Consider the following 11,614-nt stretch of genomic DNA (forward strand, 5'->3'; position numbering starts at 1 on the left):
CTTAGGTATTTTATATAAATTTAACTCCGTCATCTGATAACAACTTATTCAAATTCTGCTCGTGCGCTCAACTGTGCACACAGTTACTTAAACTTTTTTTCAAAGTAATTAATTCCTCATTGTGCATTGCATTTCATGAGGTAAATTATATTTAAATGTTTCAGTCATAAATTATTTATGCTTTTTGTCAATTTTTCTCTATTCAAGGACTAGTTAGCATGAGAATTTGTAATTCAGTAATATATTGAGGATAATTATTTATAACTGGGCCCTGTCTACTAGTATGTGATGTAATGATCAGTTATTATTGCTTATGTAATCTTTTATTTACATTGTCAGGAGGTTATTGGTGCATGCTTTTCTCTGGTGGTCCTATGAAAACAGGTTTTACTTAAACGGATAACTGAAGGATGTTTGTGATGGAAACTATTGCATATGGAAAGAGAGGTGATAGTCATGGTACTCCAGTTAGAAAAGACAAAAAGGAAAAAAGAGAACTAGGAACTTGGGAACCAAAGAAGAGAAGAATCCGTACTCCAAAGACAGATACCCATCCCACACACCACCCCAAAGACCCGTTCCTTGGTTCCTTAGAGGTAGTTCGCCGGGAGGCCTGGAGGATAAAGATATATGCCAATTCTACAGAACATACTATCCTGATTCGCCTCCACAAGCCCTGGAAATTGTCTTTGATGCCCTACTATTGATATTTTGTGGAGAGAGTAGTGGTGCAGTGATAGCCTCTGTACTGCTCACTAACTTAATGTCTGGGAAAATTCTGAGTAACAAACTTTACCTCTTACTGGATCTCTACCTCCACCAGATAAGATAGGTAAGTCTTAGTCATAGTTACAGTCACCTCTGCTACAAAAGTCGTATCAGCTCAACCATTATGCTTATTCAATCACAAAAGGTACAAAAATCCCTAACATAAATTTCTTAGCAAACAAGCTTACTGTTAACCCTGTGAAAAATATGCAGGCTACTACAAAATATGCAGAAGTATATTTGTGCATTACACCTGCACAAAGCACCATAAAAAAATTCAATGGTGCAGTATCGTTGGCCTACTTATTTACGAGATGTTTTTGCTAGACACTGCAGGCAGAGTGGGCTGGTGCAATGGTTAGCACACTGGACTTGCATTTGGGAGGATGATGGTTCAAACTCAACTCCAGCCATTCTGATTTAGGTTTTCCTGGATTTCCCAAAATCACTTCAGGCATATACCGGGATGGTTCCTTTGACAAACAGCATGGCCTATTTCCTTCCCCTTCCTTCCCTAATCTGAGCTTGTGCCCCGTCTCTAATGACCTTGTTGTTGACTGGACGTAAAACACTAATCTCCTCCTCCTCCAAGACATTGTAGAACATTCAAAGATATCTAATACCTTAGTTTGTTGCTGCACTGCCACTTACCCAGAGAAGTTACATGTGTAGGACAACTTGCATCCTTTTTTGTTGCTTTGATTGAACAGTATCTACTGATTGTTTGTCACCTTACAATTCCTGTCTAAAGCTCAGATACTTTGGCCAATATTGAAAATCTAGCTTCAAGCTCAGGTAAAGTAATCTACATTACAACTTTGGAGTAAGCTTCAAAAATGAATGGTATTCTCCTTTTATAAGCACCGTCAAATACATATCTTTATGCAGAAAGATACTTTCAAATAATACTTAATTTCTACAGCGATATATGTCGTTACATTCTCCTTTGTGGTATGGGTTTCAGATGGCCCTATTTGATTTGCATTAGGCATTAGAAACTAAAGCTTTCTGTTAGCACCTCAAATAATCATGCCTCGTGGGGGTACTACCGATCTCTCTTCCCCCGTTCAATGTGACATCACTAACAGCCATAGTTTGCATGCCATCTGCTCACAAAATTTTTATATTATTTATTTAATGTGGTATACTTAACCTTTGCGATATATGTAGTATTTAAAAGGATCCAATATCCCAGGATTTTGATAATTGAATAATTATGCCTCTAAGCTTAATTTGGGACAGGTTTTTATTTTTATATCCTGCCTACAACATTTACCTGCAGTGGAGATTACAGTTGATTAATATACCATTAGATCACATCATCTCCCCTGTTACCTTTTGAAGAGGAGAGATACTTTTGTAATCCCCTTTATGTGATACCAATATTTAGAGCAGGTTCTGTAAACATAAGAAATGTCAATTATAACACATTTAATCAAAATTTCTGGGTTATCCTTCATGATATAGGTCATGTAAATTAGTCACAATGGCTTTACTGATTCCTCTTTATTATGGCTCAGGAACACATTGCCACTCACATAGTATTTATCCTTTATGTGTTTCACTGATGCTAGATAATGTCTATGTAATAGGATGTGCATAACTGTACCAAACACTAGAAGACTTACAACAGGACAGTTCTAAGGAAACTCATTTACAGAAAATAGGATGGGAGGAGGAAAAGAAACTGCCACATGGAAAATCAGAAATGAAGTAATGTAGTAGATAATTCAGCAACAGCGGTCACTGCTCCCTCTAGCCCATACAAACATAGACTCTCCTGAGATCTAAGGCACTTAAATATTATTCCTACATGCAAATAGCATTGAAAACGCAACCCAAAGAGCTTTTCTGGACATATCAGTTGAGCACATTTCAGTTATTTTAATATATGCACGAAGCCATTGACACACTACTTCAAACATGCCTTTTTTCCTTTTAATTTTACTTAAATATCTGAAATTTCTGTGCTTACTTTTCTTGTGTACTTTTTACTGATATTTCTTTTTGAATTATTCCTGAAAGTTGTCCCGGGAAGAAAATTCTTCTGAGTTAGCAGTTTCCCATTTGGTTGCAACCCCTTCCAAAAAACTATGTGCAAAATCAACTTTCTTTGAATCATCCCACCACTTAGGAAGAAACTTCGAAAATACTCTTGAAAAATATGTTGTATGAACATCACCGTCCAGTTTAAACATTGGAAACTGTTCTCATTTTCTTAAACTTTTCTTTTGTTTTTTTCGAGTTATTTCCATAGTTTCTGAATTTCGCCCTTCATTCTTTCTCCCCAATGTAATAAGATGTACTGACATGATTGTATCTTTTCCTGTACTGCTTGTTCTATTAAATCATTAACCTGCCCCTCCAAACTTGCAAGAGTGGATCCTGGGAGTATAGTTACATCAGAATCTTTCCCATATTCTAAAATATTTAAGTGGAGTTCTGTGTATGATATCTGCCCATGAACATCAGAAAATTCCTGTTCCACAAAATCTTAATCTGTTTCAGCTCATTATTTATTTCCCTGAATTGTTCATTGACTTTGTTTCTTACCAGATTACATTGTCTGACTGTAAGTCCTCTTTTAAGTAGACGGAGCAGTTTGTAATGGTGATATTTTATCGTTAATCTCGTGTATTTTGTTATGCAACACTTAATCTTAAGTTATTGCATGTACACTCTATCGTAACTGCAAATTCACCCCAAGAGATTTTATGCTAGCATTTATAGTGCCTATAATAGCTTTTTACTGTTTTGTTTGGCTTATATCTCTCCAACCTAAGCTTGGTTACTAGCATTTAGCTCCTTTATATTGGTACTGAATTGTGCACTAGAAGTTTTAAACCACTCTTACACACCCACCTCCATGTCTCTCATCACCATGGGCACACAATCACATCAATAGTAGATTTATAATTAACTTACCACTGACCCCATAATATTATTACAGGCTGTATACGACCTGGGACAACTGGGAGACCCGGGAAAAACCCAGGAATTTTTTAGAATTCTGGGAATTTTTCATTGTTTGAGTTTTCAGTTGAATTTTTGTAATTTTGACTGGTAAGAACTGATACTCTAACAAAGGATATTACTATATCCCGCTACTGCAGAATAATACTGCAGCAATAAAACATGAACAAGAGAAAAAACGAAAACAAAACTTAAATTTCAAAGGAAATTCGCAATATACAGTGCTCATACAAGCATCTGCCAACAGTAAACTGTGTCAAAGGCTTTAAGAATACTATGCAGTGCTTCATAACAACAAATTGCCTCTGATGAGTGTGACATCATAGCTTTTTACATTAGATTAGTTTGATCACTTGCAAGAGGGGTCATGCCCATGCACAGTTGAGTCACTTATGACTAGTACCTTTTCTCGCTTCTGCCTACAGAAATGTGACCATTGGCTGTGAAGTAGTGGCAGCAAGCAGCCAGATGCTACCTGGAAAAATTTTACTGGTGCGCCAAAGCTGCCAGATTCATGCATGCGCAGCGGGCCCAGATCTTTGGAGGGGGGTTGGGGGTGGGGGGGTTAATTCATATTCTTGAGGAAAAAAACCTTGTTTCACAAAGCTCCTAGAATCCAGCGCACGTTGGTCTATCGATTATTCATATGATTTTAAACGCATCTCTGTTGGTTTTTAAACATTTTTGAATGCTTCCATAGTGTACGTGATGTCTCTGACAGGAGAATCCTCATCCCATCTAGAAATAAACTTTCCTGCCCACAAAGAGGGATGGGGCTATACGAGCTGAGCGGAATAAAACCGAACGTATGAATGCCAGTTGCTTTTTGTTTCTGTGCTTGACTGAGTTTGTGAATGATCAGCGCTGTCGTAATTACTAGCGAAATCCATAAGTTCAGACTAATAGAGTGGAAATAAATGACTAACAGGAATAAGTGGTAAGAAAGATTACATATTATTTTCTCGGTGTATCCAAGACAATGAAATTTTGACAGAAAATTTTTGGACATGTCACTACACTAGTAAGGTCCAGTTGTACAGTCCCTGGCCAGCAGCCACTTAAGTTATATTCTGGGAGTAGCACGGAAAACGCGTTGTACGAACATGTAATAACGCCTAACCGGAGAGAAATTGTGGGATAACTAAACTGGTGATTGTGGCAGGGTTAGTGAAGTTAACTGGAGAATAAGTTTTGACAATGACAGGAATAGTTACAGAATTAGTGATGACAAGATTGTTAGAACGAGGAAGGAGAAGAAACAGGGACATCTCAAAAATTATGAATGAATATGACGATTCCAAATTTATATGAAAATTTCGTACTACTACTTTTCGATCTCATGCTTGAGAAACTGGAGCGTATGAATAAAATGTGAAACTGCTTCCTAACATAAAGCTTTTTGATTGTAGTAGGCCCAGTAGCCATTTGATGTTGGTACTTCGTGAATTATGTTCTGTCATGGCCAAAAGTCGTGTTTATTTGGTGTGTGCTACAATTGCTGCAATATTAGAAAGGCCTATTTTGTTTTATCTATCAGACAGTGACAAAATAGACTTAATCAGATAGAGAAACCACACCAGTCTTGGGTACTATTTGTATTAACAGCTTTTTTGGTATTAGACGACGACATTTCGATTTTTCATGTAGCTAAACGTTTGACGAACTTTGTTGAAGTTATAGATTATATTATATGTGAAAGCTATGCTTTTCTTGTAGCACCACTATGTATATTAATTACCATTAGCTTTTGCTGTTTGTGTGTTCGCGCTACTTAACAGAGATGTCGCTATTGGCTGACTACATCACGTGTCCTATGCTCTGAATATCTGCTGTCATCAACTGGCGAGATCACGTGACATGAGCTATGACTGGCTTGCAAAAGTGCATTGCAGTCTCAATTTCAGTGCTTCAGAAAGTAACATGTGGTGGTTGGTGGAATTCGAATTTATACTTTCGTGGTACGAAAATAAGCAGCGTACATGTTACTGCACATCAAAGATCTTTCCAAAATGTGTTTTTTTTTTTTTTTCCCCGTGAATTGTTTTCTTAAGTGCCAGGAAATTCTATGCCGGTATATAAAACCATAACCATTCAAAGGATTTACAGTTCCGAGGGAAAGTATAATGTCACTTAACTGACTCGGGAGAAAGTGTATTTTTAACTGAGAAATCCGGGAAATTTTTTTCCTTGACCACGTATACACCCTCTGTTAACTGTCACAGTGTATTTCCATACTCTGTGAGGCAAAATTAATAACTTTGATTATCAAACATTCATAATTACTTCATAACACGCCACCACCACAGTTAACAAACAAGGAGTTAGTGCAGCTCACACTCATAACATCACAATACAGACTGGTAGCTCAACTGACCATTTGGTGTGCGGGTTCAGCTGCCGTTGCTGATGACCGATGAGCCAGACACACTTATGGAGTGAGAGTATTTGACAAATTTAATAATGAGTAGCCAACAAATTTTATTTCTTGTGAGATTCCCTGTCTCCAGGAGTTTGTGCTCTCACAAGCATGAGTGATGCAAAATGCCTGTGTCAGGGTGCTAGACCCCAGCTGCCAAGCTCCAGCTCCCTGAGACAGTGTGTTTTGCACTACTACTGTAATATCTTTCAGATTTTTTCATTGTGCCTGTCTGTGACACAGTGCCTCCTCTGTATGGTGAGCATCCATCTGTCCTTTTCATATTGTTGTTTTCCACTGTCTGATTTTGTGTACTACATTAGAATTTTATGAATAAACTAAGCATCCAATTTAAAGTTACTGATGGTATATTCACACAGAAATGTGGATCATATACATTACACTCTGAATAAATGTTATGGAAATGATAGTCTGTGACAAGTGTTGTGAAACAAAAGTACTGGTCAGTGGTTGTTGTACTTCACCGGGCATTAGTGTGTAGATGTGTAATATGTGACAGCACTCCACTTGTAAGTCTACTAGTGTGTGTGTTATTACTTCCTTTCCTGTTTGTTTCTCAGGTGTAACTATGATGTTTTGTGGTACATAAATATCTTGCATAATTTGTCTATAATGCCATTCTCTTCATAATTTCCTAACAATGTTTGTATTGTGAAGTATAGTAAGCTTTTTCATTATGTAAAGCTCTTTACATTAAGCTGCACATTAATAGTTACTGTTTCACACATAGACTAACAACAAGATTCTTTCTTGTGTAACCAAATAAGATGACACAATGGTTGAGACACTGGGCCAGCATTCAGACTGAGAGTAGTTCAAATCTCAGATGAACTGTCCCAATATAGGTTTTCCATATCTTGTTTAAATCATACAAGGAATCACTGGGATGATATTTTAAAGAAGGCCATAGCCAGTTTACCTGATATGTGGCTTGTTTGAGTTTCTATTCTATCTATTATGACCTGTAGACAGATTTTAATCCTTGATAATTTTTCCTTGTCTCATGGGAGCAAGTGTCATTTTTTAGAAGTGCTTACACTGTCATTTTGACAAGAAAATTTTGTTATGGGTCTTGTGTGAGAGATGTAAACAAGTAATTTTTCCACTAATTGTGTGTCTTAATTTCTTATTTGTATCCACTTGCTTTTAACATATACATTTCAGTAAATTATTAACAGGTTCTTCGCAAAGTAGCATTCAAGATTGTCAGGAAGGAAGCAGAAAAAGTGAAGGTTACACCAGAGAACTTAGCAGAATTTGTCGGTAAACCTGTGTTCACTCATGATCGTTTATATGATGTCACACCTCCAGGTGTAGTCATGGGTCTGGCATGGACAGCAATGGGTATGTATCTGCATAATACATTTCTTAATTTGACAGTTTTCCTATCTTATCAGGCACTTCGATACAATCTTCATTATTTTATGGTGTATTATATGTACCATAACAAATACACACAAGATGATGAGAACATTAATCACTGTAGTTCTTATTTGAAATTCATTCAGTCCTGATTAACCAATATTTTGCATCATTTCAGTCAGTTGTACATGGACATAATATCAATTTTGCAGAGAGAGAGAGAGAGAGAGAGAGAGAGAGAGAGAGAGAGAGAGAGAGAGAATCTGAGTCTACACATGTCTGTTATCATGTAATTGTATTTCAGGGGGATCGACATTGTTCATTGAGACTATGACACGTAGGCCACCAGACTCTGATGGTGAGGGATCATTGGAACTAACTGGTCACTTGGGAGATGTCATGAAAGAATCAGCTCGCATTGCCCTGACCGTTGCACGACATTTTGTTGCAAATGATGAAACAGCTAAAAAGTTCCTCAATTCAAGTCACCTACATCTTCATGTACCAGAAGTGAGTATTTTCAGGGTGTCTTTAAGTTACTCACTGAGAATGGGACATTTTCTGTTTTGGACTGGTAGTAATTATCTGTTACATCTTATACTGAATGGTATCTTAAAATTTCAGAGTTCTGGAATCTTATTTGTTTGCAGGGAGCAACACCAAAAGATGGACCAAGTGCAGGCTGTACAATTGTCACAGCATTGATCTCCTTAGCAAAAAATACTCCTGTTCGACAGGATGTAGCTATGACAGGTGAAGTGTCTCTCACAGGCAAAATCTTGCCAGTTGGTGGCATTAAAGAGAAAACCATTGCAGTATGTATCTGAAACATTACCTCAACAATAAGATTGTTTGTGAGATGGGTGGTAAATAAAAACTGAATACTTATTTAATTTCTCATTACAGGCAAAAAGGGCAGGGGTGAAATGTATTATCCTGCCAGATGAAAATAAGAAAGACTTCAACGACCTTGCCAAATATATAACTGATGGACTTGAAGTTCATTTTGTAAATCATTATAAGGATGTTTTTCCAATTGTTTTTCCAGAGGCAAATGCCAGTACAGCTTCTGTATGAATGTATTGTGCATAACTCTTTATACATATATATACTGTAATATATGTGAAATAAAATGTTATTTTTTGTTTATATACAAAGAAACTGGGTGTTTTTTATGTATGAAGTGTTTAATGGGAAACATTTTAGCATATTTTTAATTAATTTTGTGAGAAGTCAGAATAAGAAATGAAGAACTGTATACTCCCGTCATGAGTATATATAAAAGGAATAGTCAACAAATCTTAAGAAATAAGTAAACTATTCTGTTTTGTTGCCCTCTTGATTAAAACCTTTTTTTCAGTGTTGCACATATATTGTAATCCTTTGCAACCTAATGCTTTCGACAGAGGGTTCCAGTTAATCTGTGCTTTGTTATTGTAAAACGTTTCCGAAAGCCAAAAAAAGATGGACAGTTATTGTTTATTACAGGTGTTATGCTTTGTGCTGAGTGGAGTGTCCCATTTATAGACTGACTGGCAGCTGAGGCACAACATCGAATTCCATGGATTGAGTGGCCTTAAAGGCCTTTCCAGTGTGAACAAATGGGCATCTCGTAAAGCTACAGCCTTCTCGGTGGCTCAGGAATACAGAAAAACACCTGGAGGCATTCTCAGTAGTCTTCCCAAGAAAATCCAGCATGTAAACTGTTAGGGAACTGGCCATGAACAGTGGTAGACTCTGGGAGAGAGTGTGAGAACATCACCTGAATTCCAGTCCTCTACACTGGCTGCCACCCTTTTCAAATGGAGAATGGAAATTATCGTATGGCATTGTTGGCCAGGAGGCCCCACTCGGGTGAGTTCAGCCGCCGTATTGCAATTCCTTTTTAGTTGACACCACTGCGGCGACTTGCGAGTCAATGATGATGAAGGACACACAACACCCAGTCCCCTGCCGAGAATTGAACCCAGGCTGCCTGTGTGGTAGGCGGTAATGCTACCGCCATGCTACGGAGGCGGACAACCTTTTCGAAACTAGATCAGAAAATTGGCAGCCTGTATCCAAAACTAACACAAGGGAGTACTCACTGTTGATTGTTCTTTCCAAATTGAACCTAGCAATGGCAAAAGGATAAGACAGGAAATTCAGACCCACAGAGGACAAGAGTGGAGGGAAGAAAAGCAGATCTGCTGAACTTGGGCAGTCTGTGATCGTTCTGGGGAAATTTGGAGGTGATTTGAAGAGCAGTTGAGAGGGTGGTTTCGACATGATTAGAGATGTTTGTGGTGATTTTGAGTTCAGGCTGTGAAACTCTGATTCAGAGATCATTGTGTGGTAATTGAAACTTTCATCCTGATTCTGGACAGTTCATTCAGAGCTTTTGAAGATGTTTCTGAGTTCATGCTGAGTTCACTCAGATTAATTCTGCGACGGTTCTGAAAATCGCACAGAACAACCTTTCAGAAGATTTTCATGCTATAGGTCTTGCTTAGAGAGTCACATGCTATTTCCCAATGTCTGACTCCCACATTTCTGGATGTTGCCTCTATATAGTTTAATTAGTGCTGTATTGGGAGCCAGCAAGTGACCTCTGTGGCTAGAATAATAGAGCTGTGTTGACAGCTCAATAGCAGATTTACCTGGAGAGGGATCAGCCAGGACACAAGGAATGAGAGACAGGTTTAAAGTGCTCTTAGTGTCACTCTCATGGTCAGAGATACAGAGATGAAAACTGGCAGCTGTCAACCAACAGCCACACAACACCACATTGACTTGCATGTAGGTCGACATGTCATATCAATGTCACACCAACTTACTTATGTCTTCATCTACACCCAATTACGTCATATGGGGAGATACAGTGGTTAAATCATGCTTGCATACCCAATTACTGGGTCGTTTTTATGCCAAGTTGTATTGGCCCTGAGATTTTTGTATTGACTACATTTTCACTTGCAGCATGGGGCCAATCCATTTGCATGCAGCCTTCAACACAGTTAACACATAACAGTGGCTTCAGTCTATAAAAACAGTGGCTATATTAAATAGTAACAGACACACAACTCAATGGGATGAATATTTACGCAGTCCCAGTATGTAGGCAGAGTCCAAATCATTCACACATTGGTTCAAAAGAGAAATGCATAAACAACGCCACAAGTTACTAGTGAAAATCGTAATTGAGTCACACAGGTAACTGGGAATATGGATGGTGGCAATAGACTTCTCTTTGTGATGTCACTTGAGTAATGCATGAGCACAGCCTTGGAACAGACTAATGTAATTCAGGCAAGCCATGCATTCCTGAACTTTTGTTTAGATGTTTCTCATGTGTTTTCTATTTGCGGACTTTCACGGAGATGTTAACATGTTAAGAGTGGTATGCGGACTCCTTACATGTATATGTTTATCATGTGTTAGCTGAACACGGACTCTTGAGATGTGAGCATGATGATAGGTACCTGCACATTGAAGAGTGGGCTGAGGCTGGCCTTATAAAATGTATGAACATATTGTGATTTCAGAAACCACATTTGGTTGGAAAATCAGCTAGGTTAGATTTACTAATTTGTGTGAGCTGTATGTTAGGACAGTAGCTTGGTTTACAAAATATGAAGTGCTTTAGGAAAATATAAAAGATTGAAAAACTGTTTTTGTCCTACATCTGCATTGGGAATAATCCATTTATGAGTAAAAACACCAACTGAGATTTATGATTATTGATGCAAAGTTATGCAATTTTGTAATGACCCGAATGAATTTGTGAAAAGTGTCATCTGACTCAGAAAAATCGGGCAATAAAAGTACAGTAGGAAATTCTGGAATCTGTAAGTACAATAGATCTGTCTGTGGTGCAAAATCTAGGTGCTTTTGAACTTGTAGCATTAATTATCCAGTAATGTAACTAGTTTCACAATACTGATATTCAATACTCCAAGGGTGGGTTGCCAGCATTTCTAATAAATGGCGTCAACATTCCCAAAATTACATATCAGCTGACCCAAATCTACTGTGTTGTGTTGCAGTGAGACATGCAGCATGATCAGCCCCAGTTGAACAGCTCTGTCACGAGGG

The 11,614-nt window shown here is 37.9% G+C and overlaps 1 protein-coding gene across 1 annotated transcript in view; it reads left to right on the plus strand.

The window, feature by feature from the left end:
- The window catches only part of LOC126187774 (lon protease homolog, mitochondrial-like), a 157,763-nt gene extending 149,062 nt beyond the window's left edge, over positions 1-8,701 (plus strand). Inside the window, exons 14-17 of the mRNA XM_049929041.1 lie at positions 7,357-7,522; positions 7,845-8,050; positions 8,191-8,355; positions 8,447-8,701. Coding sequence (XP_049784998.1) covers positions 7,357-7,522; positions 7,845-8,050; positions 8,191-8,355; positions 8,447-8,617 — 708 coding nt within the window. The 3' untranslated portion in view covers positions 8,618-8,701. The remainder of the gene's footprint in view (positions 1-7,356; positions 7,523-7,844; positions 8,051-8,190; positions 8,356-8,446) is intronic.
- Positions 8,702-11,614: the final 2,913 nt, after the last annotated feature.

Source organism: Schistocerca cancellata, chromosome 5, assembly GCF_023864275.1.
Source record: "Schistocerca cancellata isolate TAMUIC-IGC-003103 chromosome 5, iqSchCanc2.1, whole genome shotgun sequence".
Lineage (NCBI taxonomy): Eukaryota > Metazoa > Arthropoda > Insecta > Orthoptera > Acrididae > Schistocerca > Schistocerca cancellata.